The 27947-nt window shown below is 56.5% G+C and overlaps 1 protein-coding gene across 2 annotated transcripts in view; it reads left to right on the top strand.

Annotated features, from left to right (window-relative positions):
- HIVEP3 (HIVEP zinc finger 3) overlaps positions 1 to 25504 on the top strand; it is a 512038-nt gene extending 486534 nt beyond the window's left edge. For both annotated transcript variants that reach the window (XM_032633296.1, XM_032633304.1), the window contains 4 exons: positions 7625 to 7800; positions 14141 to 14227; positions 18491 to 19389; positions 20508 to 25504. In XM_032633296.1, coding sequence (XP_032489187.1) covers positions 7625 to 7800; positions 14141 to 14227; positions 18491 to 19389; positions 20508 to 21320 — 1975 coding nt within the window. In that variant the 3' untranslated portion in view covers positions 21321 to 25504. The remainder of the gene's footprint in view (positions 1 to 7624; positions 7801 to 14140; positions 14228 to 18490; positions 19390 to 20507) is intronic.
- The last annotated feature ends 2443 nt before the right edge of the window (positions 25505 to 27947 follow it).

The raw sequence follows: 27947 nt of genomic DNA, 5'->3' as shown, positions 1-27947 counted from the left end.
GGACTGTGCACTGCCTTCCAGATCATTTTAAATCCCGACCCCTCCAGCCCTCCCTTATTACCTCCTGTTTTGCGCAGTCATGTGGCCAGCTCACCCCCCCCCCCCCCCATCTAGTGTCCTTGACCTCCATTTGGTCAGGAATTAATATATCTATTTATATTTTTGGATAAAATATGGAATATTTGAAGGATAAATATATGCATTTTACGCATTGTTACAGGAGTGTCAAACAGCTACTACACTGAAAGCTGCCTCTATCAGTGAGCTGCCATAACCACTCATTCCCTCCTGCTCTAGGGCCTCCCAGCACTAGTGATGGGGAGCTCACTACCTCGTAGAGCAGCTTCATCGCTGAGTCTTCGTCATATGCTGAGTCCAAGAACAACAACTCACCCATCATCTTGCCTGAACTGCCGTTAATTTCCACCGCATCCCCCTGCTGTTAATTTCCACCGCATCCCCCTGCCGTTAATTTCCACCGCATCCCACTGCCGTTAATTTCCACCGCATCCCCCTGCCGTTTAATTTCCACCGCATCCCACTGCCGTTAATTTCCACCGCATCCCACTGCCATTAATTTCAACCGCATCCCACTGCCGTTTAATTTCCACCGCATCCCACTGCCGTTTAATTTCCACCGCATCCCACTGCCGTTAATTTCCACCGCATCCCCCTGCCGTTTAATTTCCACCGCATCCCACTGCCGTTAATTTCCACCGCATCCCACTGCCGTTAATTTCCACCGCATCCCACTGCCGTTAATTTCCACCGCATCCCACTGCCGTTTAATTTCCACCGCATCCCACTGCCGTTAATTTCCACCGCATCCCACGGCCGTTTAATTTCCACCGCATCCCACTGCCGTTAATTTCCACCGCATCCCACTGCCGTTTAATTTCCACCGCATCCCACTGCCGTTAATTTCCACCGCATCCCACTGCCGTTTAATTTCCACCGCATCCCACTGCCGTTAATTTCCACCGCATTCCACTGCCGTTTAATTTCCACCGCATCCCCTCTTTCGGAATCTGGAGCAGAGGATGTGTCACCTCCTTTGGGAGCTGTGCTCTGAGTTCCCAAGTGCTTGGTGGAAGCTTCAGGTTTCAGAAATGCCTGCCAAGAGTCTAGAGCCACAACCCAAGGGGTCATGTGCAGAATGATCAAGAGTCAGGCAGCTCAGCATCTCCAGTTGCAGGACTGGAAGAGACGCGGCTGCAGGCAGGAGGGCAGACTGTGTCACGCATAAGAGCGCTGGGGTCAGACCTGGGTTCCAGTCCCTGCCTTGCCACTTTCTAGCTGCCTTATGACTTTGGGCAAGACACACAACCTCTCTGTTTCTGTTTCCTTCTCCGTTAGATGAAAATAGTAAGACCCTCCTGATTAAGGGGTTGTGCAAGATTCTTTTTTATTTTCCTTTGAGTCCGTGAGTCTTAGACCTACAGAATAAGAATGAAAAGAGACCCAGAAGATTCTGGCAGCTCCACACCCCTCCTGGCAGCCTCACTTACCTCCTGACCCAAGGCAATGGAAGAGAAAGCTGCTTCCATGGGAGGGTCCAGGACCCCTGGTGCTGCGTGACCTCAGGCAGTCAAGCTCAGGGCCCCTTTAACTAAGACATTCTGGAATCCACAGAAACAGCTTTTTTTTTTTTTTTTTTTTAAGAACAAAACCAAGCATTTTCCAGCCTGGCTGACATCCCTGGCTTGTCAGATCAGCAGAAGACAGGCAGGTCGTGGGGCTCAAAGAGCCATGAGTCAGCTGTACCCAGGCGGTGAACTGTCTTGCAGGCTTAGAACAGGCAGGAGGCTTGGCGGGCGCTTCTTCACCGGGTGAAGGGTAACCTGTGGCACAGGCCTCCAAAGGGCGGCCTTGGGTGGAGGGTGGGGGGGCCAGCAGACCTAGGAGACAGGACCATGCCCCTGGGGTCCCCACCATGCTTTTCTGGCTTCCTTCCCTGGCTCTTTGCATGGCATTTTTCTGCAGCTGTCAACACCCTCGGTCCCACCCAGAGCTGTTGGCCGCAGGGAGAGTGATGCCGTCCTCATCCGTCTGTGGTGTTACAGGCCCCTGAGAATCTCCATGAAGGAAGGTGCTAAGGAAACTTGGTCAGCATCACCTAAAAGCATTCGTGCAGCGTCGATGCGGGGACGGGGATAAGTGGAAAGATCGCTGATGGTGTGATCTCGGCCATGTCACTTGAACTCTTTGGGCCTTGGTTCACATTTCTATAAAATGGAGACAATGGCAAAGGGCTGACGGGAGGACTGAATGACGTCAGGCATGTGGCGGTGGTTGGTGTATCTAAGGGCAAAGTTTGACTATTCCCAAGGGAGGGGAAATGACTTACCCAAGGTCACCCAGCAAGTTCACACAGGAGCCAGAACTCAGACCCAGGTCTCATGCTGACTTCTACCTTCTGACTTCTAGCACAGTGGTTCCTACCAGAAAGTGGGGAGTGTTCAGCCAGCCAGTCCACCATGGTTACAGGGGCACTGGCTGTGTGCCGCATCCATGGGGAGCCCACAGTGTCAGGCTGAACTTGTGCTCAGGGACTCTTGGAGTGGGAGTGTCTCAGCTGAGAGTCTCTAGCAGACACGAGGAAAGAAGGCCTTGGCTTGGCTTTCCTCTGTGCAGCGATGAGTACCGAGCACTTGCTGGGTATCAGGCACTGAGCTAGGCCCTGGGGATGCTCTAGTGAAGGAGGCAGATGTGCCCTCCGCATGGGGTTAATGGGGACTACATTGTGAGAGGCCACACAGTACACACAGCTTGACAGGCACCATGAAGGAGGAGTGGCGGGACCCCCAGGCCCAGGGGTGTGGGATAGGGCTCCGAAGGAAGGGGCCTTTTGGCAAAGCCCTGAAGGAAAGAGGAGCTGGTCAGTAGCAGGCGGTGGGAGGGGTGGGCGGGGGGGGAGGGAGAAGGCCAGAGGAAAGGGACTTGGAGGCACTGGATGATGTTCAGCGTTGTTGATGGGGAAGTGCAGTTAAGAGAAGAGCTGGAGAGGTAGCTGGGCCAGGTGGTGCCCGGGGCCTTCTGCACCCATTGAGTGAGGGGCAGGGCTTTATCCTGAGAGCAGTGGGAGGAGCACTGAATGGTGGGTCCTGGACTGGGAGGAGTGTATTGGGGGAGAGCCCCCTCTGGATGTTTTGTGAGGAAAGGATGCTGTGGGTTAGGAGAGGGAATGGTGGCCTGGGCTAGTGGTGGCAAGGAGGTGGGCCTCCCTGGAGCATATGTGGGATGCGGCATTGACAGGCTGTGGTGATGGATTGACAATGAAGACTGAAGGAAGTAGAAGCGCCAGGGACGCTGGCCTGGCCACCATGGGATGCGCATGGCGTTTACTGACGCGGGGACCCAGGAGGCGGTAGTACAGGTGGGGGGACATGGAAACATGGTTCAGGGCACGTGGGCTGTGAGGTGCCTAAAGACCACCAGGGAGATGCCGAGGGGGCAGTTGGATGTAGAGCAGAGGGGTCAGAGCTGGAGAGAGAGACAGGGGAGCCATCAACATCCAGGTGGAAAGTCAGGTGTGTGTGTGGAAGCTCACCTGGGGGAAGGTGTGAGGGGAGAAGAGTGCAGGTTGGTGCCTGGGGAACACCAGCGTGGGAGGCGGGGGTCAAAGAAGGAACTTGCGGAGGAGACCCAGTCACCAAGCCAACAGGTGTCTCCAGAGGGCAAGCAACAGGGCAATAACGCCTCTGCCACTTGGATTTAGCACCCTGTGTTGTTGGCAAGAACAGTCAGCATGGAAGCTGGGCTGGGGCAGTGAGGAGGCGTGACTCTGCCAGCGTGACGGCCCCTTCCAGACTCGGGCTGAGAAGGGAAGCAGGCAGAGCGGTCGCTGGAGCGGGCTGAGGTCCGGAGGACTTTGGGGTTGGTTGGTACCAAGAGAATTGAGCTTGCATCCGTGTTGGTGAGATGTGTCCGAAGGCGGAGACCTGAAGCTGCTGGGGAAAGGGTGGGACCTTATAGAGAGGGGCCTTGCACAGGCTGGAGGGGCTGACCGTGAGCTGAGAAGGGGAAGAGGGTCCAGCTCACAGTGGACAGCTGCCCCATACCTGTCCCTGGACTTGGCCCTTTGGGAACCACAAAGCTGTACAACCCCAGTGGCCTTCAAGGAGCAGAGAAGTCAACAGGCTCCAGGCTGGCCAACCAGGACTGCTCTCTTCAAGTCTCAGGACCCGCAGTGGCCACCCTCCTCCAGATATCCACAACCTGGACCCTCCTGGCGCCTCTTCCTCTAACCTCTTTTCTCTGGCTCCCAGATCACATTCTCTCCTGGTTCTCTACCAGGAGATCTCTGCTTGAGGTGGCTTTTAGTGCCATCTTTCCCCCGCCCTTACATTTGGGTGCCTCCTGGGCCCTCTCATTGCCCTCTTCCTGTTCTCATACTCTCTTGATCTGAACCTACCTGCCCCAAAGCCCGTCCATCCCCCACAAGGGGTGACACGCGCTAAAACAGTCTGCTAGGAGGCCACCCAGACACGCGTGTGAGGGGAGGGACGAGGGCTTCATCATTTCCCAGTCCTCAGAGTCTGGAAACCAGGGGCCCTGCACTCTCTCCCCCATCCCATCTCCAGCCGAGCCAGAAGCTCTCAGGACCCAGATTCCAGCCACCTGGCCTCTCACGCGGCCTCCAGGGATCACTTGGGGTCATAGCGGGAAGTGCCAATAGCTTTCAGGAGCCTCCTGGGGCTGCTGGCCCACCCGCTGGGCCTCAGCGGCAATCTACGTGTCCCATCCTGAGTCCCATGGATTTCCAGCTGTGTACTGGACATTTCCTCAACTCACACTCAGCCATTAAGGACAAGGGTCCCATATCGCTTCTCTCTAAGCCCGCAGTTGGTACCACTTGAGCCGGCCAAGCTGACAACTTTCGATCTTTGTTACTCCTTCATGGTGGCCCCTGCGTCATCCAGGTGGCTACCAAGGCCTGTGGATTCTACGTCCAGAAGGACTTGAATCTCTCTCCTAGCACACGTGCCTTGTACTCAGATCCTAAGCCTCTCTTCTTCCAGACCATTCCCCATGGTGCCAAGGAAGCATCTTCTCTTTAGACTTTGTTTATCTTTAATAAAACCTTGATCAAGTCTCATCTTCTTAGCATGGCATTCAAGGCCGATGGTGGTCCAGCCTGTCCTGCCCACCAGACACTCCAGGCCTCTTAGCACCCGTGCCTTTGCTTCTGGGGTCCCTGACTGGGGTCCTCCCTTCCTGCCTCCATCTCTCGGCATCGTCTCTGGCCCCTTCCAGCCCAGGCTCCTCCTTTGTGCTACCCATCAGGCTGTGCACCTTCCATGGAGTGTGACAGAGTGGTATCTGGGGTTACATACATGCCTCCCCACCCCCCCAAGTGAGGGCACCACCCATAGAGGGTCAAGCAGAGTCCTTTCTCTGTGTGTGTGTGTGTGTCCATTCAGGCAACCGCAGGTGGTTTAAGCTCGCTATGGAAGGAGAACGAAGGGGCTGAGAACAGCCAAGGTAGACGGACCCTAACGCCTTCTTCTGAATTGGCTTAAGCACAGGGGGAATCCCACATGTGGCAGAAGTCAGGGCGGCTGTGGGCCTGGGTAGGAGGGGGTGAAGGAAGGGGCACCCCGATGGCGCCATCATCGTTGGAAGTGGGGGGCTGTCACGGACCCGCCAAGCAGAGCCAAGTGGAGGTTGGTGTCCAGTGCCAAGGGGAAACCAAGCCATTCTCGCTTCTTTCTTCTCCAGATGGGAAAAGGGCACCCCAGCTCAGACTGGGTCCCAGGGGGACAAAGCGACCTAGGAATTAAAACCCAGGGAGCTGGTTGAGGTCTGGGGGCCGTGCTGCGTGAGGGTGAACTGCTGGCACGGGGAGGCAAGACACCTCCTGCTTGCCCCCAGGGTGGTCTTCCTAAGAGCAAAATGAGTCCCTCTCCCCTTAGACCCCCATGGCCTTCCATGCCTCCCCTTGAAAGCAAGATGGTGCTTTGCCCTGGATCAGGGCAAGAGTTGGCCCCCAGCCTGAGGACTGGGCGCCTAAAACTGGCCCATCGGGACCCGTAATAGCAAGAAAGGGTGGTTTTAGACAACTTGAGAGGCACCGGTTGGCCAAAGCTGAGGCGATCCACTTGTACTCTTGGAGAGCAGTCCGTGCGTGAGTGTGCGGGCACACGCGCGTGTGTGTGTGTGAGAGAGAGTGTGTCACTGTGTGGGTGGGGGTGAGTGTGCCAGTGTGTGTGTCAGTATGTGAGTGTGAGTGCATGTTTGTGTGTGAGAGTGGGGAGGTGGTGTGTGTGTGAGTGTGTGTGTATGTGTGTTGGTGATCGCTGTGCCGCTGCCTGCCAGCTCCCTCCCTCAGAGTTCCCTCCTGCAAGCCCATCCTTGTGGTGTCCTCTCAGCTGTAAGCTGATGGCCCCAGTGGAGCAGGACTGAGTCCCAGCCACTGTCACGTCCTCACCTCCCCCCGAGCCCCTTCCTGCCTCTCTGCACCACCCCACCCCCGAGTTTGGGTGCCAACTCCTGGCCAGGGCCTGATGTGCGGGGTGAGTGTGGGCACAGGCAGGCCTCCTGCAGGCCAAGAGACCACACTTCCCCCAAGGCACCCGCGCCTTCAGATCCCCAGGCCTCATGAGTCAGAAAGCTCTTCTCCTGGATATGCCAGGATCCCCTCCCTGGACCCCGTCGCAGCCTTCCATGTCCCCATCGAGACACTCACACATCCACAGCATTAGACCAGCGTGGCATTTTGACAAGGAGGGTATCAAGTGAGCCTGTGAGACTCGTGGGTTCCTTCCGAGTGGAAATAAGAACATTCTGATTCTGGGCCACGAGCGCAGTGGTGCCGAGGCCCAGCGGGTAGGCCAGCCGCCCCAGGAGGCTCCTGAAAGCTACTGGCACTTCCCGCTGTGACCCCAAGTGATCCCTGGAGGCCGCGTGAGAGGCCAGGTGGCTGGAATCTGGGTCCTGAGAGCTTCCAGCTCGGCTGGAGATGGGACAGGGGAGAGAGTGCAGGGCCCCTGGTTTCCAGACTCTGAGGACTGGGAAATGATGAAGCCCTCATCCCTCCCCTCACACGTATGTCTGGGTGGCCTCCTAGCAGACTGTTTCAGCGCGTGTCGCTCCTCGTGGGGTATGCACAGGCTTTGGGGCGGGCAGGTTCAGCTCAAGTTCTGTCCCTTTCTGGCTGTAGGAGCCTCAGGCTCTTAAGGGCTCTTCGTGGAGACTGTATTGAATTCGGGCAAAGTGCCCAGCACAGAGTGAGCACTCCGTCAGTGGCGGCTGCCAGAGCTGTGGTCGTTATCTGTTTTACTCTGTTACACGGTGGCCCAGAGTGGCTGCTCTTTGGGAGCCGGCACCGGGGCCGGGTCTGGACCAGAGGCCCTCTGTGCCCCTGCGGCTTCCCTCCTGGCAGGAAGCACCAGAGCCTGCCGCCTCCGAGGGAGAGAAGGGGGCAGCCCCCCTGTGTGAGGGCAGGGCAGGTGCAGGGCTCCGTGGCGGATCCCCCCACCCGTGGTTCTCTCTGCTCCGCGTCTGCCTCTCCCGATGCCCCTAAGGGCTGGATGCAGCCAGGAAGCGCGCGCATCTTCTGAGGTGGGAACCTGCCTCTCCTCCTACTTTTTTGTTCCTTTACCATGACGCCTGTTACTCATAGGTACAAATCAAACGAAGAGTATGTATATGTGCGAGGCCGCGGCCGAGGGAAATATGTTTGTGAGGAGTGTGGAATTCGCTGCAAGAAGCCCAGCATGCTGAAGAAACACATCCGCACCCACACTGACGTCCGGCCCTATGTGTGCAAGCACTGTCACTTTGCTTTTAAAACCAAAGGTAAGAGACGGTCAGCGGGGCACTGGCCCTGCCCGCTGCAGGGAGCTCCCCTCTGGGAGCCCCAGCACAGAGCCCGGGGTCCGGACCTCTCTGCCTGGGGCCTGGGCACCCCCGATTCCTGGGCTCCCCAGTGACAGAGCAGCCGCCTCCAGACTGGGCAGTGGCACCCCTCGGCTGCCCTGCCCGTGCTTTTGGATCCCACGCCGGCCCCTCCACCCTCCACCCATGCGATTCCCACCACGGCCAGGCGGTGGCACTCTCGCACACAGTTCCTGGTTTTGTATTTGATCTCATCACCCCTTCCTTCTGCATGTCTCCTTAGCCCTTTATCCACCGACCCGACTGGTCACTGCCGCTCTTGAGTTTGGAAATCCATTCCACCCCGAGCCACTTAACACACTCGCATGGTCACCTCTCATGCCACACTTTGCCCCTGCCTCCACCCCGCCTCACCACTCAGACCACGTTCCTGCCCCGTCCAGCTTCTCTGCACCTCTTGACACAGGGCCGGGCTCTCCTCAACCCCCGAACGGCAGCCCTGTCATTCCTGCCCCCAACACTGCACAGCAGGGTCAGCTCAGGCTCTGTGAAAGGAAGGAAGACTGGCCGGTGAGGGTACGCAACCAGAGCGCTGTGATGGGTGATGGAGGTGGCCTGGGCCACTGCAGCCACCCAGGACCCGGGTGTGGACCAGTGAGGCTGTGTCCACCAGACGTGGACCGAGCTCTTCTCTGCCCCTTCCATTGGCTGCTCCCACAGGGCAGGCAGGAAAGGCATCACAACCCGCTTCTTCCTTCCTGGTAGCTGAGCAGACCGAGGTGCCTCAGAGGGAAGCCTGGGGCTCTCGAACCCCTGGTGGCTTCAGCCTCTCGTGCTTCGCAGTTTCCTGGCTCAGGGTTGGGCACGAGGGTCCTGCCTTCTCCTTTGGGCAAGTTGGGGGCCTCCACACCAGCCCCCACCAGAGCCACGTGGTTTTTCAGTAGATGGAACTGGAGAGCTTTGACGCCTGTTGACCTTCCTTTTGTTGGTAAAGCTGCTCCCAGAAAGAGCAGTGGGCAGTGGCTCTGAGGAGGGCCCCTCCGGGTCTTTGAGCCTTCCTTACTCCCCCCTCCTCTTGCTGGCCCCTTCCGTTCTCTTGGTGCTAGGTCAGGGGGCATTTTATCTCATCCCCTCGCTCGTGGCCCCCTCTCTGACCGGGTGCCCATCTCTGGTCTCCTGACCCCGTTAGGCTGCCCTCCATTGTCCTCTCACCATCATTTTCAACTGGAGCTCAAACTTTCCCACCAAGGTTTTGGTTTGAATAGAGGTGAGCATCCTCCGTCCTCGCCCTGACCCTCTTCTTTCTTGGTGTGTCGTCAGCAGCATTCCAAAGGGCATTCAGAGAGAACTGGTGGCCTGGAGCCCTGCCGTGTCCAGGACAGCTCACCTAGCATGCCTCCGTCCTGGTCGTGGGCTCTGTCCCACACACGCCCCCTACAACCCCGCTTTCTCTGGCCTTAGGCGGCCAGTTGGGACTTTATGGTGGAGAGAGATGGGAATAATCCACCAACAGTTCAAATAACGGCCTTTGACTCTGAACACCAAAAACCTTTTTGTCCAAGCCCCACTTGACGGTGCAGAAAATGGGTCCCTCAAAACAAAAACGACTGTTAAAGCCGGAGCTGTAACTATAAGCCAGGACCCCTGCCTCCTGGGCATCACCCCCAGCACCGTCCTCTCTGTGAGCAGTTGCCCCCTTGTCTGGAAGGAGTGGCAAAATCAGGTGGCCAACCAGGTGGCGTCCAGAGTGGATCACAACTGCTGGCCCTGTTCCCAGGGTGTGCCCAGGGGACCACACCATTCTGTTCTCAGCATGAAGAGCCTGGTCCTGAGAGGGCCTCACCCCAGGGCCATGAAGAGCTGCCCACCACCGTGGAGAACCGTCATCCTGCCACGTGAGACTGGAAAGCCCCATGGGGCTGAGTTCCCAGCCAGAGCAGTCTCCCAGAGCCATCCCTATTCAATTCCCTCTGGCTTTATTGAGAGGAAAGGCCTGGTCTTTTTCTGTCAGGTCTGAGCGAGGCCTGGGTCCCTGGCAGGAACACCCCTTTGCCAGGAGATTCCTGCATTGGAAGCCACATGCCGAGCTATCTGCCGTCCCTCCCCGGGTCCCTCTGAGCCAGCACACAGCCCTGGAGGGTCCAGAGCTCCTAACCTGAGGGGAGGGTCTGCAGGCCCTCTGAGTGCCCTGGGGGTGGAGCCTGGGGTGGAGCCCTGAAGGCCCCGCCCAAGAGGGTTTGCTCTCACCCTGTGATGGGGGGAGGGCTGAGCCCTCTGCAAATGCTCCTAGAGGCCTCTGGAAGATGACACCTTCCAGAGCCAGAGCAGTGAGCACGCATCCGAAATCCTGGAATGTCAACCTCTGGGACTTAGAGGGGGGCCAGTAAGGGTGGTGGCAGGTGGACGCAGAACCAGCTCCCTCTTGGCTCTCTCTGAACAAGGCAGGGAGCGAGGGAAGCCGCAGGATACTGACACTCCTGTTTCTCCCTGGAGTCATGGACCCTTCAGCCACCAGCCCAGATGCCAAAGGTCCCCTCCTCTCAGGGCTCCTGCCTCCATACAGCTGCTTCCATCTCCTCCCTCCCCTCATCCTTGGGCTCGGGCCCAGCCAGGCTGCATGAGAGATGAGGCTGGGTCAGGTGGTCCTCAGGGCCCTACGTCACCACCACCTGGCTGCACCCAGCCCGGGAGCCCTTCCTGTCTGTCTCCGTCTGCCTGTCTGTGTCTCCGTCTCTGTGTTAGACATCGTGGCAGGAGCTCCGGCCCCTGGGCACTAGCAAGGGGGTGTCTCAGTGGGTGCGGCCAGGAAAGGCCCACTGGGGTGTCCCTGCGGGGGTCTGGGGTCCCATGTCATCTTCTCAGAAGGTTCCCAGAGGCCAGCAGAGTGGCTGTGCTGGGTACAGGCCGTTGCACCGATCGCCTCGGGACAGAGCTGGCAGCTTGGGGCAGGCCTCAGGGACCAAGGGAGGGTGGTTGGTCAAAGCCCAAAGCTGAATGGGGCAGGGTCACCGGCTGATGCCCTCAGTGGAGGGTCCGCCTCTGTTCCAGACACCCATCATTTTCCATCCACTTGCCTTTCCTCCTTCATTCCAGGATTGTCGGGGTTTTGGTGGGGGGCTGGGACGACGGTGAGAAGCTGTGAACTCTGCTTGGCAAGCCCAGGCTTTGACCCTTGACAAGGAAATGGTGTCCAGGCCAAAGAAAGACACCTGAGGTCATTTGGTACACCTCCCTCAATTCACAGAGGGGGAGGTAGGCCCACGGAGGGGAAACCAAAGAGGGCGCTGGATAACACTCGGGGCTGCACATCCGGTCCTGTAACCCCGTGGCCTATCTGGGCAGCCACCCAGACTCCCACCTCCTCCCTGCAGCCTCCAAGAGCAGGGGCAGAGGAGAAGCTGGCGTCCAGGGCCTGCCCGGTGCCTTCTCCTGGGGGTTCCTGAGCCCAGACTGACTGGTAAAGCCAGCTACAACACAAGCATCATCTCAGCATCTCTCTCCTCCTCACCCCCGTGACTGTGGCAGAGTCCCCCGGGTGCTCAGTAAAGAGCGATTACTTGGTGGGGGGGGGGGGCACACAGTGTGGGAAGGAAGGAGGTTCCACATGGTGGGCATCTGCCGTCTGCCAGGCGCACTCTGCTGTCACTCTCCATGTTTCCTCATGAGCTCCTCCCAGCGTCCCCGAGAGGTAGGTATTACTTTACAGTTGCAGAGACTGGGGCTCAGAAGGTTAAGAAACTTGCCCAGGAGCACACAGCTAGCAGGTGGAGGAGCCCAGACTCAAACCCAAGGCCATCAGGCTCCTGCACACGCTGGTTCTGCTCTGCCAGAGTGGAGCGAGCAAGGTCTCTGGAGTCCTGAGACCTGGTCCCACGTGGGGCTCTGCACTAGCTAGCAGTGTGGCTTTGACTGGTTGGTTCGCCGTGTTGGTGAATGGGAGCCCTCCCACAGCATCCCGTCACCTGATCATGTCGTCTAATGGCATCATCAGCACCAGGGCTGGGAGTTAGAACAGAAGCAGGAAGACCCTGGGCCTTGTGGGCGTGGATTACGTGGTCTGGGAGGTTCCTTCCAATACTCTGCTTCTGGGATGAGAAGAGCATTTCCCACTCATGGTTATTACACACCCATTGTGTGCTCAGCATCTAACTTGGTTGGGTAGAGACCCGAACGTTCCAGGCCGAACAGGTACAATAATGTCATAGCCAGAATGAGCAGTGAGCATAGCCTCCTGGGGTCTGGGATAGTCAGGGGATGGCAGGCTGGCCTCAGAACCTCAGAGGATATTCAGTTTCTCTGGCCCGTGGAAGACCCCAGATGCCTTTACCACCCCCTCGACGTCCTGCTCAGACTTAACCTGCTCACAACAGTGAGGGCAGAGGCTCACAGTGTGGGACAGGGAATGTTGGGGACCCTCCGGCCCTGGAATGACTCGAAGTTATGGCTTTGCTCTCCATTTGGCCAGGAGTAGAAGATCCAGGTTTCTGTCTAGTTAAAGGAAGAAAATCTGACTTGGGAAGGATGGAGTCACAGACTAGGGCTAAGGGAAGGAAAGAGGAAAGAAACAGCTTCTCTCCATCCTTGCCACCCTAGGCCTGCACACCTCAGGCAATTCAGCTTAAGATTCCCTTTACCCTCTCAGCAAAACCCTAAGTTTCCTTAAAATTCTCAGAATGATTAAGAAGCACCCTTCGGTTCATCCATGGGCCCTCTCTCCCTATTCACCCATCTATCCACCCATCTAGCCTCCTGTTTATCCATTTCTCCCATCCTCTCATCCGAATAGTTTGTCTTCCTATCCATTTATCTTCCCATTTATTTTCTCATCTGTTCCTCCACCTCTCCCATTCGCCCTCCCACCAATCCATCCTTCCATTCACCTGCCCATTCTTTTATCCTCCTGTCTGCTTGTCCTCCCATGCATTTGTGTGTGCTGCATCCAGCCAGCTATTCTCCCACTCACCCATGTCTCCTCCTTTCCCATTCTCCATCCTCTCATATGTTTATTGATCCATTTTCCATCTATCCTTCCATTTATTTTTATCCTCCATCTGTCTATCCATCTGCTTATCCACTCATCCAGTATCCCATCCATCTGTCCGGCTCCTTCCCGCTCATCCTGTTCATCACTCCATATTTCCTCTTATCCACTTCATCCATCCATCCATCCATCCATCCATCCATCCATCCCTCCATCTCTCTCTCTATGTGTCTGTTCTTGGAGTCCATTCTTCCCTCTTCCATCTATCTGCTCAAACTTGCTAACTGATAAGATTAGTGAGACAGAGCACCTGACTCAAAGAATTTACAATTTCTTGTATGAACTACCATATGGAAATTCAGCAATCTACAGAGCAACAGTGAGCACATCACGGTTTGGAGGTGATTGTTGAGGCCAAAGGAGCCCCCTGAGGCATCTGGCCTGCATCCTTCTGGGGCAGGCTGGAGGCCCTCTGCTGCGCCTTCATAGAGCGTACCTGCCCCCAGGGCTTTGTGGCCTGTGAAGTGCTGTGCGCACGTGGGGGAGAATTGGTGTCGCTATCTTTCCCCTCATTCCACAGAGCGGCCACCTCTGCTCTTCAGCCCACTGGGGACAGAGTCAGCCACACCCCGAGGGCTTCATAGGCTTGGGGAGGGGCAGAGCCTTAGTTCCGCCTTCCCTGCACGCACCACCCCACCCCCTGGCCGTGTCTGCACGGCAGTGACCTTGGAGGTCCAGGAAGGGGACATGACTCTCTAAGGAAGTCAGGACTTGGGCCCCAGCCTTGTGGCCCCCAGGTCCGGATCTAGCAGATTTCTCTACGCCTTCTGCCCTCTCTCCGTTTCTAACAGTAACTTTGTCCTGGTTCCTCTTCCCAAACCCTAAGATTCTTCCCTGTGGGCTGCCCTAACAGTGTCCTCAGCCAGAAGGGCATCCTCAGTACCCATCCCCCATGCTGGGTTAATGGGAGCCCTGATGTCATCCCGGTATTTGAAATGGCCGGGAATCCTGTTTGATGAGTGTCACCAGCTCCTGGGCCCAGAGTTAAAGGCAGGAAAAACTTATTGCACATGACTTGTCTTTTAATTTCTTTCTTGTTTGTCTTTTTAATCAGCATCTCACTTCTTCATTCTACCCTTTGTCCCCTCACACCCCTCACGCACCCTCCCCCAGCTCCTCAGTGCCATCCCGCACGGGGTCTGCGGCTGCGCATCCCACCTGAGCACCTGGGCGGAGGGACGTCCCAGCACCGGCCGGCCAGGCGCCGCCCTGGGCCCCTGCCCTCCAGCTGAACCTGAGTCTGTTCTCGTTCCTTTCCAGGGAATCTGACTAAACATATGAAGTCGAAGGCCCACAGCAAAAAGTGCCAAGAGACGGGGGTGCTGGAGGAGCTGGAAGCCGAAGAAGGTAAATGAACTGCCAGCTCCCGCCTCCCCCTTCTCCTCCTGCCCCCCTCGCCCTCCCCTTGCTTTCTGTCCTCCTCTCCTCTGCTCTGCCTCCTCTCCCTCTTCTGTGCCCTCTCCTCTAGTTTTCCCAACTGCAGGGCGACAGAGGTTAAATTCACAGGATGACCGCCCCCACCCCCTAGACTTATAGCGTGTGCTGGGAGCCGTAGCTGTGGTGCATGAAGGTCTGCCAGGCAGGTGGAGCGCCCGGCACCCCGTGGGTGCTCAGTGAATGTATGGTGAATACATTAGCACATGAGTAATTACAGTCAACATTGATTGAGCACCCACTCTGTGTCAGGCATGCTCTAGACACGTGCCATGATTATCTTGGCAAATTCTCACGATGACGCTGTGAGGTACACACCCACACTCACACTTACACACTCTGGGCATGAGCCTGACGCCCGGGCCTTTTAGAGCTAGAGGTTTTCAGACAGACCTGACAGCCCCACGTCACCTCCCAATCCCATCCCCTATCCCAGCACCGCACCCTGACCTCAGTCCCCCGTTAGCAAGATTAGAGCTACATTAGAGCCAGTTTCTGAGAAGACAAGGCAGTGTGTGTGGCTGCGCCCTGCCCAGCCTCAGCATCCAGGGCGGAGGCCAGAGGGGCTTTTTTGGCAGGTAGATGAGCGGCCAGAGGTACTCCTCCTGCACTGGGCAAACCTTTGACCAGATTCCCTAAAATCGGAATCAAGAATTACAGTGTGACAAGGAGAGGTGTGTGTGTCTGTGTCTCGTTTTTTTTGTTGTTGTTTTTCTGATTTGGGAATGTATCTACAATCTTACAAAAGAGTTAGGTGGCATTTCCTTTTAGGTGAAACAAATCACCTTTATTGAACAGAACACAGTGAACTTGGGGCTGTACCCCTGAAAATGAGGATGTGGGGTTACCATTCTTATCAAAAAAGCACATCAGGCCATTTACAGATGTCTCACTGAGTCCTCGTAACTGTGGTAGAAACTTGTGTTGCCCCGTTTTCAGTTGAAGACATTTAGTAAAGCTCAGACAGGTAAGGGCAGTTGTCCAAGGACGGACAGAAACGCTGGCTGCAGTGCCTGGCGGGCTGGATGGGGCAGCTGCACCCAAGCCCAGAGCCCTCCCTGGGTGGGAGGTGGGCGTTCCGACTAGCACTGCACCGGGGGTCCACCGAGGGACCCTGAGCTGTCCCTGCCCCTCTCCCAGCTTCATTTTCCCAATGAGCCCAAAAAGGATGACCTTATTTGAGGATGAAATCAATGCATTCATTCCAGAAATACTGAGCACCAGACCCGTTCTAAGACCTGTTCTAGGTGCTAGAGATTCTGCAGTGAATACAACATAGTTCCTGCCGTCGGGAAGCCTGCATTCTAGAGGGGAGCTGGGCAGTGAACAAATGTGGAATAGGGCAAGGGTGATGATTATGAAGCACTACATCCGTGAGGGGCTGGAAAGCGTGGGGAGTGGCCTCTCTGTTCAGTGGTGTGAACAGAGAACATGAGGCGAGGTGTCAGGAAGCCAAGTGGGGCCTGGAGAAGGGCTCTCCCTGCAAAGGGAACAGCCGGAGCAGAGCCCCTGAGGGCCAGAGTCGGGGGGAGATGAAGTCTGAGAGAGCCGTGGCTGTGAAGGCCAAGGGATGGACTTGGCCGCCTGGTGGAGCATCGCCCTCTGCCGTTCCCTGACTCTGTATGCAGAGGATGGCCGGTAGGGGGCGCGGCTGGAGGCAGGGATCCAGGCTGAGCACGTGTTGGACTTGGGTGGGCCGAGGGAGGTGGGGAGACGTGGTCGGATTCTGGATACATTCCGCAAGCAGAGCCGAAGGGGTTTTCTGACGTAGTGGGGCGGGGGGCGGGGAAGCATGAGGGAAAAAAATAGCCAAGGATGACTCCGAGGTTTATGGCCTAAGAAACTGGAAGGATGGAGTTGCCACTTCCTGCGATGAGGAAGGCTCGGGGAGGAGCTTGTCTGTTAGTCGCGAAGTGACGGTTGGGAGCACAGCTTAGGAAAGATTGCCTACGGGTGGCCGGGCGGGTGCCGCAGCCCCGCCCCTGAGGTTGAGGAGGTTGAGCACCAGCGCCACCGTGTGGCCGGACCCCCTCGGCGCCCCAGCGCGCTTCGTTCCTCCGGTCCCAGGCCACAGAAAGGCGGAGCTTTGTGGAGCCTTGACAGTGAGGGGCGTTGGGAATGGGCCGTCCGGCTGGGGCATCCCATAGAGCCCTGAGCGAGTCCAGATGTGGGGGGCTTTGCGAACCCTGTGCTGGGCAAGGGACCCTTGGCTTCCATCACTCCTGCTGGGTGCCTGGGGCAGGCCACCGGCCCTCTCTGCCCATCAACTTCCTCATCTGTAAAAGGGACATTAGGATCCTTCCTGGTGAATATCAGGACTCTGACTAGTAGCACCACCCCTCTGACCTTCAACCGCAAGATGAGATGCTCTCATTGCTGCCTGTCTGCTGAGGTTGTGAGGTACTTGGGATGAGAATAGCTAGGGTTTATTGGGTACTTACTGGGTGTCCGACCCTCACGATCCTCCCAGCAGCTTCATGAGGTGGCGTTTATTAGTCTTACTCACATTTTACAGACAAGGAAACTGAATACAGAGAGAAAAACTAAATTATTCAACATTATACAGCAAGGAAGGGGTGGAACTAAGGTTCAAACCCAGACCATTTCCTGCAAGGGTTGTAAACCTCAGTCCTGGACTCTCTGGGTGATGTTGGGGAAGCACTTGCCTGCTCTGAGCCTGGATTTCTCCACATGTAAATGAGAGGTGAGGCGAGGTGAGCTCCGGGCCCCCCCACCCCACCCCGCTAAAGTCTTAGGCGGGAAAGTAAATGCGTGGGGCAAAACTTAGAGATGTTTTGCACCCGCTTCGCCAGCCCTACTCCTTTACCAATCCCCAGTCCCTTCCCCACTCTCACTGTTCTGCTCCTGGCTGCCAGGAGGCCATGACCTTGGCCCCATGGCCCTCCCTTCACCTGCCAGCTCCAGCTCCACCCCATAGTTTTTGACCTACATCCTCTTGAATGCCGACTGTCATCCACTGCATGCATCTTACTGCTGTGTGTTGAGCCGTTGGGAAGCACAAGTGCTGGGCTTTCTACCCCCAGGGCAGCTCTGCATGGTGGGGTGCAGAAGCCTGGTTGCACCAGTGGCCTGAGTCAGCTTGTGTGTCCAGCTCCCCTGGTCAGTAGTTGAGTGGGTACTGACATGAGCTGAGTGTTGGGCCAGCAGGACCCAAACCCTCAGGAGCCTGCCAGGTGGGCTAGATGTTAGCGGAGCTCCGCATGGAGTCCTGATTGCTGCCGGTTTCATAGATCCCCAAACTAGGCCTGTGTCCTGTTAGCGGTGACCCAGCTGGTTGGGCTGCCCCACCAAAAGCCAGACCAGGAGGCTGGTATTTCGGAGCTCCATTACCCCCCAGCTGGGAGCACCAGGGGTTCTGCAAAGACAGTACCTTCTTTGGACATGAGTGGCTGGGATGAGGCCCTGCTCTGCAGCCAGCCTGAGGCCAGCTTAGCCCAACCCCCGGAGAGGCCTGGGCCTGCCACCTGCCAGATACCATTGTATCAGCCAGCAGCAGCCTAGCCACAGTGGCAGACGTGTATGTAAACTGACCAGGCCCAGCACTGCTGGACTGGCCAGCAAGGCTGCTGTGTCCCAGAGTAACAGATTTCTTCATGGATGTATTAAGAGTGACTATAATTATTTGAGTCCTTGCAGTGTGTCAGGAGTGTGTTTCCTCCGCCTGGCAAACCCTGTGAGGTGAGACTGTCAAGTTCATTTGACAGAGGGGGACACACTGAGGCACAACAGGGCCACTTAACTTGCTCATGGTGGAGCCAGCACTGAAATACTAATGGAAAAAAAAAACAAAGAAAAGACCTATCTTGTTTGCTATGGTTCAATCCCACCCCTGCTACTTACCTTACCTGGACAAGTGACTTCAACTCTCTCACCTTGGTTCCCCGTCTATAACGCGAAGATAAGAGTAGTGCCGACCCAGCGGGATTATTTGAGGACTAAGTGAATTAACACATGCAGGCCCTAGAACTGAACCTGGCACATGGTAGATACAAGGTAATTTTTGCTGTGGTTATTTACAAAGCGTTCCCATCCTCTCAACGATCTTGTACCACTCCCGTGGCTGTCAGGCCCAGTTTGCAGACTGGGACTCTGGGGCTTAGAGCAGAGCAGCCTGGGGCTGGCTCTGACCTCGGGTCTCCTGTGTCTGCCCCTCAGGAACAAGCGATGACCCGTTCCAGGACTCGGAAGGGCGAGAGGGCACAGAGGCCGTGGCGGAGCACCAGTTTTCAGACCTGGACGACTCAGACTCAGACTCGGACCTGGACGAAGATGAGGATGAAGACGAGGAGGAGAGCCAGGACGAGCCATCAGGACCGTCCTCGGAGGCACCCCCGCCCGGCCCGCCCGCCACGCTGCCGGCAGACTCCTCACCAGTTCAGGGCCCCCAGCCCCCAGATGCCACCTCTGGTAGCCAGGCCACCAGGAGCAGCTCAGTCTCAGAAGCCGAGCGCTTGGCAGCCGGCAGCTGCTTCATGTCCAGCCAAAGCATCCTGTGCCTTCCCCGGCTGGGACCGGCCCCCCCGGGCCCCACGGAGAAGGACACAGGCTCGGCCCTGAGCTCCAAGGCCGTGTCCCCAAGGAGGCCATGGTCCCCGAGCAAAGAAGCAGGCAGCCGCCCACCACTCGCCCCAAAACACTCACTAACCAAAAGCGACTCGTCTCCCCGGCGACATTCACCTGCCCGAGAGCCACTGGCCTCGGCCCCGAGCCCACCTGGCCCCCAGACAGGCCCTCTCCCCCGTGGGTCTCCGAGACTCGAGCTGTCTCCTCTCACCCCCCACCCCCTGGGTAGGGAACTGCCCCCTGAATGCGAGGGCGCCACAGACCCAGGCCCGCACAGACACTCGCCCACGAGGAGATGGTCTCCAGGCCAGGCCGAGTCACCGCCACGGTCAGCGCTGCCAGGGAAGTGGGCCTTGGTGGGGCCGGGCAGCCCCTCGGCGGGCGAGCGCGGCCCAGGCTCAGGGCTGGCCCCAAGGGCTCTCTACCCACCCGCGCCTCTACCTCACAAGCTTCTCGGCAGAAGCCCAGCGGAGACCTGCACCTCCACGTGGGTGAGTTCCCGTCTCCGGGGTGGCTGGGCCGCTTCTCGCTGGCAGGTGGGGGGCTGTAAGCTCACACCTCCCTGAGGCCTCAGACCTGGGGCTACACCCCTGCCAGCTCAGCGGTTACCCAGAGGACGTGTACTGGGCACCTCCTATGCCAGGCACTGTGCTGGGTGCCTGAAACTAGTTAGTTTAGTGTCCGAAGCAGCAGAGCACGGACTCTGGAGCTGGACTACCCAGGATTAAAACCAGGTTCTGCCACTTATAAGCTGTGTGGCCTTGGGTGTGAGTGTAAATACTTGTGCCATTTCCTCCCCCCGCACCCCCATCGCCATCCCCACGTATTCTTTGAGCAGATGGCAGAGCTCAACCAAAATCATCACATCTCCAGCATGACTGCCACCAGCACCCTCAGAGTCACTGCAGCCAACACCATCCCTGTCATACCATCAGCCCTGTCACTGTCACATCACCACTGCCATCTGCCATCATTACACTCCAGCCACCCCATCAGCTTGATCACGGTTGTCACAGTATCACCATCACCACCGCTGTCATGATCGCCAGCACTGATATCATTATCATCGTCAACTTACCTTTCCCCTCCCAACACCTTTTCTGTCACCAGATTGTCGTAACCCAACACCGCTGCTCACCACCAGCAGAGATTCAAGCTCCAGGGGGAACACAAGCTAGGAATCTTAACTTGATTTTTAATTTGGGGGTCGTGTGCAAATTCCTGGAGGTGGGAGAAGGCCAAGAGACTGGAGTGGGAACTCATGTTCTAGGGTTAAGTTGGGTCAGTACCATTTGAGGAACAAGAGAAGCCGCAGAACCGAGACAGACGGCCAGGTGCATAGGGGCCAACCAGGCAGCCCCGTCCTCGGAAGACAGACAAGCTGGTTGGAGGCGGGGGACCATGTCCTCAGTGTACCCATGGTCACCGTTCCAGAGAGGGCGCCCACACAGGGCAACACCATAGGCAGGGGTTGGGACTCGGTTCTGGACCAGCTCAGCCAGGACTTGCTCTGTGATCTCAGCGAGTCCCCCCCTCACTCTAGGCCTTGGGGTCTCCATGTGCCCAGCACATAATCCTCGCCTTACTCTGTCTTATTTTCTGACCCCAGCAGAAGGCCGAGTCGCCAAGTCCCTCCTGTTCACCTGGCCCTGCTCATCCTCTCTTCTCCCGACCCCTCTCCACCCCCCATGACTTCCACGGCCACACCCCGGCCCGGACAGAGGAGAACATCTTCAGCCACCTGCCTCTGCACTCCCAGCACTTGACCCGCGCCCCGTGCCCCCTGATTCCCATTGGCGGGATCCAGATGGTACAGGCCCGGCCGGGGGCCCACCCCACCCTGCTCCCCGGGCCCAGCACGGCCTGGGTCAGCGGCTTCTCAGGAGGTGGCAGCGACCTGACGGGGGCCCGGGAGGCCCAGGAGAGAGCCCGCCGGAGTCCCACCGAGAGCTCATCGGCCTCCGTGTCCCCCGTGGCTAAGGTCTCCAAATTCACACTCTCCTCGGAGCTGGAGGCCAGGGACTACCCCAAGGAGAGGGGCAGGACGAGCAGGGGCCTGGGCAGACCTCCCGACTGGGAGCCCCGCGCAGCCGAGGTGCCCGCAGAGCCCGTGCCCACGCACAGTCCCCGCACCCCACCCGAGGCCTCGCCCCGGCCACCCCAGGGCCGCCGGACAGGGTCCCGGAGCCCCCGCCTGGAGTCACCACGTGCGCTGGCCAACCCCTCGGCCTCCGCCACCCCGCCACTGGACCGCAGCAGTTCCGTGGGCTGCCTGGCCGAGGCCTCCGCTCGCTTCCCAGCCCGGAGGAGGAACCTCTCCGGGGAACCCAGGACCAGTCAGGGCTCCCCCGAGCCCTCGGGAAGTGGGGGGCCCGGGGCACCCTCACAGCAGCCCGAGGACCGGGGGCCCCGGAGCACTTAGCCTCTCCCTGACCACTTCAGCAACTGGCTTCCGGTGTTTGGCCACAGACGTTTCCAGCCTACTTCCCCGAATCATCTTGCTGTCACGGGCTCCCTGTCCCATCTGTTGTTCTGTCCAAGAAGCTTCTGCTCAGCCCCCGTCTGTCTTATCTTCCCACCATGTATGCAGTTACCTGTGCCTTTTTCTGTGACCTTTTGTTGCTTGAAAAGATACAAACAACACACACACACACACACACAAACATGAAAAAACCCCACGAGGTATTTGAGGCTGTGAATATTTAGGTGGGGCTTCACCTTGGGCCACTGTGGTCAGCAGCTACCCCCCAAGGCTGGCAAGAGGCGGTCAGTTGCTAAGAGAAAGGGGAATGCACTGAAGCAGAGAGAGAGAGAAAAAGAAACTTTAAAAATATATATAATTAAATGTAAAAGCAAGCTCTCCTATGTACAGTTGTTTATGGTTCCTATTTATTGCTGCTTTATCCCACCCCAGCTAGTGGCCTCCCCCGGCTCCCAGCAGAAGGGCCAGCAGCCCGAGGCAGAGGGACAGGCAGGGAGACTCCACGGGCAGGCCCAGAAAACTCCGACTTTCTTTTTCCTAGGACTTCAACACAAAATATTTGGAACGGGTAGAAGGTAGGAGCTGTTTGCTTCCCCAGGACTCCCAGACGTCCAGGTGGCCTGCGTCATGATCCCATCCTGGCACTTGACCGGTAGACAAATCCCCCTGCCCCCTGGCCCAGCACCTCTGCTCCTCACTGCACCCTCACCCTCTGTCTGGGCTGGGAAAGGAGTTCCTGACCATCCATCTCCACTGGTTCCTGAGCACCTGACCTCGGCCTTGCTCTCAGGGTCCCAGCCACTGGCTGCCATCCTTGTTCTAGAAACTACCCACAAGGCTGAAGTGACAGGGCCCAACCCCTGGGGGTCAAGATCCAAGGTGCGTTGCCTCGCCATTCCTGAGGCCAGGCTTGGGCTTCATTTTACATTTGGTCCCTGGGGTACAAAGGGCCCTATTTCCTCCATGGCTGGGCTTCTCCTGTGCTCAGCACTGGAAGTTTGCAAGGACTCATTTCTGGACCACTTTGCAGCAGGACTGGTCCCCCTGTCCCCGTCCCACACACCGTCAGGTCTCCACTACCCCCAGGAAGTACCCAAAACCATGACTGGTGGGAACTGCCCAGGCCTCCTATAGGTTGGTTTAAATATCTTTTAAAAAATAAAATTAAATATATATATATATAAACCTGGTGTTTGATATTTCCCCTAGCCTCCTATTGTCCAAGGTCATTTGGATTCTTCTCCAAAGCAATCAGTAAGAGCTAGTGCCTCTTTCCTCATCCCCATCTCCTCCTTTACGAAGCTGCCCTGTGTTTCCTGGTACAAAAGCCTGCTTTGTTTAAAAAAAAAAAAAAAAAAAGACTAGAAATTAAAATCCCAAGTTGAAATATGGAACTTGAACTCTAGCATGTTTACCCAGCCCTGGGATGGGCGGGGTTTTCCACAACATTCTGAAATCATTTTCTTTAGTTTTTACCAGGGGGAGAAAGCATGGGGACCACGGTCATGGCCCAGCCAGGCCAGGTGCTAATGCCGCAGAGCAGAGACCTTCTTGGCCAGTCCCCATTCCTCAGGCAGGCTGCATGAATCGTGTGGCCATAAGGGGCTCCTGAGCTGTTGTTTAGACGGGACACCATAAGGTGTATAGGGCTGGGGCACTTCCGTGAGCTCCCCGCCCTCCGGCATAATTCCCTCTTCTGCCCATTCAGGACCTTTCCCTGCTTGGCCTTTGCTGCCAGGACAAACCAGCCACAGGTCAGCCTCCAGCCAGACCACCTAGTTCATTTCCCTTTGGCTAAGACGAAAAGGGGACAATAGGGAAGGGCCTACCTGGGGGTCTGCTGGGCTCCAGGGTACACGGCGGGGGTGGGGGTTAGCCAGCACTTCCTGGCTGTCTGACCCAGAGTCTGGGGCTCCCGGCCCCCCTGGAAGAAGGCCAACGAGCCCAGCCTTGGCTGTACTGGCACTGGTCAGGTCTGGCAGCAGGTGGGAAGGAGCCTAAGCCCCAGTCACAGCCTAGGCCAGAGGCCAGGGCTTTCCTCATCATTACCTTCCAGCCCCACCCCAGGGGGCTGCCCAAGGACTGGAGACTTCAAGCACTGAGGCCTGGGAGCTGGATAAAGGGCATTGCTTCAGCCCAGGCTTGAAATATTCCTGGGCCAGATCTTCCAGCCCCAGACCTACAGAGCAGCAGACTGGGCTCTGCTAGACTAGCCCGTGACCTTGGGGGTGGCCGGGCCCCTCCCCCAAGCCCTGCGCCCCAGCTCTCCTGGGCGTCACTCCCCCCTGTATTCAGACAGCCCAGCTGCCAAAGTTTCCTTTCTGGAGGCCCGTGTGGCCAGCAGGGGAGAGTCCTCACCACCACTGGGGCTCACAGGCACAGGCAGAGGGGACGGGGGCCGGGAGTCACTGGAGAGCCATTTCTCAATGACAGAGACACACTGTGCAAGCAATCTGGCCAAAGGGCTACTGCCCTACACAGGTGCCCAGAGAAATGGAATTGATGCCACCAGCCCTGGCCGTGTGTCACTGAGCATGGCTCTAAGCCCCTCTGCCAGCCTCTCTTCCGGCTCCCCCAAGCACAGAGCTCCCAGCCCACACGCCCACCCTCATAATGTAGGAAAGACTCTCACTCCGCACTCTCCCCCACCCGCTACCCCGGGACCCACTGCCCTGCTCCCAACCACTTGCACATTTACAGCTTGCCTGTGACCCTTTTGTCCCTGTTAAGGGACACAGTAGAGAAAGCAGTGCTGATCTATTGGCACGGACACCTGTCATGTGCTCTGCTGAAATGTGCCGGATGGCCATTCCTTGATACAGGCCTGCTGTGGTCCTCGGGTGTCGGCAGGGTTGGGGGGTGTGGGCCAACTAGCCGAGGTTTCAGAGCCAGCCCTTGTCTTGGGGATTCCAAACCAGCTGCCCCCCGGGGCTACCCTCCAGGATGCCCTTCACCCTCAGCAAGCTCAGGGCCATTTTGGGTACTAACCTTGCTCCTCTCCAAGGCGCCTTTTTACAAGCCTAATCCCCCTCCCCCCGCCAGAGCCCCGACCACTACGACCCTCCAGGAGGCTGACAGCGGTGAACTTCCCACTCTCCCACCTCCATCAACTCCAACTTCCAGATCCAGCAGTCCCTCCTCGAAAAAGTCTGAAAGAATTAGTTTCCGGACCCCTCTAACTCATGCTCCATCCTCACCCGGCCCTTTTGAATAGGAACAAGCAAGATAACAGAGCTGAATTGTTAGTCCTTTCTCCAGGCAAATCTTTGAAGCAAAAGTCCTCCCTGGGCAGCCATCCATGGAGACAGATCCACAGCAATGACCAAGGGGAGAAGGTTCCTAAAGACCTGTTCCACCAAGTCTGCTTCTGCATTGAGAATCCCGTCCGCTTTCCATTGGAAAACCGCTTCGGCACTTATGATCACTTTACTAAACCTAGTGTTAAAAAAGGCAGAAAAAAGAAACCGAAAAAAGAAACGTATAGGCAAATGTAAGATACACGCTCTCTGTAAGATAAAAATTTGCCTTTTTTTTTCTAAAAGGTGTACGTATTCTGTATGTGAAATTGTCTGTAGAGAGTTTCTATGTTCTTAAATGGCAATACATTCCAAAAATCGTACTGTAGATATGTACAGCAACCACACTGGGATGGGGTAGTTTTGCCTGTAAGTTTATTTAAATTCCAGTTTCTCCACTTGCATCTTGCAATGTTGGTATGGTATATATCAGTGAAAAAGAAAAAAAAAAAAATCTCAACAAAAATCCTGCAGGTCTAAAGCACAGAGTCTGATGTACAAAAGGAAAAAACTGCTCAGTATTGATGTGTGTGACCTTTGTTGTAAATTACATCTGTACTGTGAATGAGAAGTTTTTACAAGTATAATAATTGCCTTTATTACAGCTCCGGCTGAGTGTTCAGCCTGAGGGTATTTTTTAAAAAAAAAAACAGCACGTTGGAATAAATTTGAAAATCCCAACAGAGGCCTGCTTGCCTGGCTCATGGTTTTTCTTAGGGTTGTAGAATGGAGGGACACCTGGAGTCCCAAGTGCTTCTTTTGCTACAGAGAATCAGGCCCAGAGAAGGCAAGTGAGCAGGCCACAGTCACACAGCCTGGGATTCAAGGGGCCCCTCCCTTCCCGGCTTCGCAGAAGGCACAGGTACATTGCCATGTGGTTTGGGGTCTATATTCATTTCCTAGGGCTGCCGTAACAAATTAACAAACTAAGTGGCTTAAAACAGGAGAAAGTTATTCTCTCACATTTCTGGAGGCCAGAAGTCTGAAGTCAAGGTGGTAGTTCCTTCTGGAGGCTCTGGAGGAGAACCCGTTGTATGTCTCCCTCCTAGCTTCCGGTGGCTGCAGGCGATCTTTGGCCTTTGGTTTGTAGCCGCGTCACCCTCATCTCTGCCTTCGCCTTCGTATTGCTGCCTTCTCTGTGTGTCTCTTCTGAGGATACTCGTCATCGGATTTGGGGCCCACCCTAATTCAGTATGATCGCATCTTGATCTAAATAAGTTCACACTCACAGGTTCCAGGGGTTAAGATATAGCTGTGAGCCAGGCTATATCAGTCACACTTAATTTTGAGGGGTCACCAATCAGCTCACTACAAGGTAAGACCTGGAAACTGATCATGACACAGCTATTTACTGCCTGTGTGACATTGGGCGGATTAGACAACCTCTCTGGGCTTCTGTTTCCTAATCTGTAAAGTGGAGGGTTGTTGTGAGCTTTAACTGAGACAGTGTATACAGCATGGCTAACAGAACCTTGAACATAGTAAGCCTTCGACAAGTATCCTCTGAGCGGACCTTACACGGGGTGCTGGGGTTACAGAGATGAAAAAGACAGGTATAGGTCCCCACCTTTTGTATTCAACAATGACTTGCTGAGCGCCAGTGCGGGACTAATCATCGGATAGAACAGTGAGCAAAACAGACAGTCCTGCCCTCAAAGAGCTTACATTCTAACAGGAGAGGCCATCCTTAAGCAAATAATGACATCATGAATTATCCAATCGCAGTGGCCATAACTGCTGTTGTGGGAGAGAGCAAAGCTCTAGTCCAGAGTGAGTCTGAGACATCTGGAGACCTTTCCTGGAAAACTCTTGAGGGTCCAGGGGTCAGGGGGGTGGGGAGATGGTGGGGGTGATGGGGTGGGGGCGGGGGGTGAGGGGGATGGTGGGCTAGGGGCGGGGTGGGGGGATGGTGGAGGGTCGTGGCAGCTGGGGTGGGGGATTGGCAGGGGTGGGGGGAGTCCAGGAGAAGGAGCAGAGGAAGAGGTAGATGGACACTCAAGAGAGGTCCTCAGGGTAAAATGCCGCCCAAGTTCAGCACTAAGAACCTAAGAGGGCCTGCTTGTTTCAGCAGCAGGGAGATCATTGCTGACTTAGGGAAAAGTTGGCCTAGCCCAGCGCCTGGCCCACGGGAGGCCCTTGGTAGACACTGCCGAGTGTTGAATGAATGGTGGAGGCCCGGGTTGGTGGCTGGGGAGTAAGGAGAAGGGGGCAGTGGGGACAGCAGATCCAGACACCTTCCCAGGAGCCTGCGGTGGAGGGCAGGGGACAGCTGGGGCAGCAGCTGGAGGGGTGTACGGAGTCCAGGAAAGAAAGACGTTGAGTGTGGGAAGGAGATGGTGAGACCCCAGCCTGCTTGATTAGGGGGAGATGCAGACACCTCTCCCAGTCTGACCCAAGGGAAGAGGCGCAAGCAACGTCCGTGACAGAAGTTGAGGACATTTTCTCTGTGCAATGGAGTAAGGTCACCTGCTGAGAGGGGAGGAGGAAGTGCAGGTGGGGGAAGATTGGAGACTTGAGAAGGTGTGAATGGCCTTTGAGGGGAGTGGGAGAAAGCCGGCCAGGGAAACAGAAGGCCGGTGTGGTACCACTCCTGCTCGACGTGTGGTTTGTCCAGCAGTGTCCAGAGGCTACACTGTGAGCGTGGAGAAGGTGGCCAGATAGATTCATTCCGGGGCGGGGCAGGAGGCAGGGGTGGGGGGTGCCCGGCCACGGGACAGAAGGAGTGGGGTACGGGAGGTAAGAGAACTGGCCAATGAAGAGGTGACGTTATGGACCCCTGAAGTCACGGGCTCGGAAGGAAGCAAACAGGGGTGGCTTCCACAGAGCAAGTCCAGTGGTCAAGTGACTGGGGATTTGGATGTGAACAGAGAAGAAAAGGCTAGGAATTGTCTAGCTCATTTTTAAAATAGCTCATTTAAAAATAGCTCATTTTTCCAGAGGCAGGACAGTTGTGGATGAAGGTGGTGTGGACCACAGGTGTGGGTGCTGAGCTGGAAGGAAAGAGGACACGACTGGAGATGCAGAAGCGGGGAAGCGAGTGTCCAGGATGCCAAGTGGGTCGTGCAAGTGGCCTGTGCAGTCATCTCTGGTGATTGCAGCGCTGGGCTGGAGACCCGAGCTGTGAGCCAGGCTACATCAATCAGCATGGGGGCTGTCACGCTGCAGAAACAAGCAACCTAGAAGCTCAGGAGCTGAAAACAATGAAAGCTGAGGTTTTCCCTTCTGCTATATGTCTGATGTGGGTCAGCCACGGAACTGTACTTTTCCTCAT

This window comes from Phocoena sinus, chromosome 1 (genome assembly GCF_008692025.1).
Source record: "Phocoena sinus isolate mPhoSin1 chromosome 1, mPhoSin1.pri, whole genome shotgun sequence".
In the NCBI taxonomy this organism is placed as follows: Eukaryota; Metazoa; Chordata; class Mammalia; order Artiodactyla; family Phocoenidae; genus Phocoena; species Phocoena sinus.
This window is presented reverse-complemented; position numbering and strand designations above follow the sequence as displayed.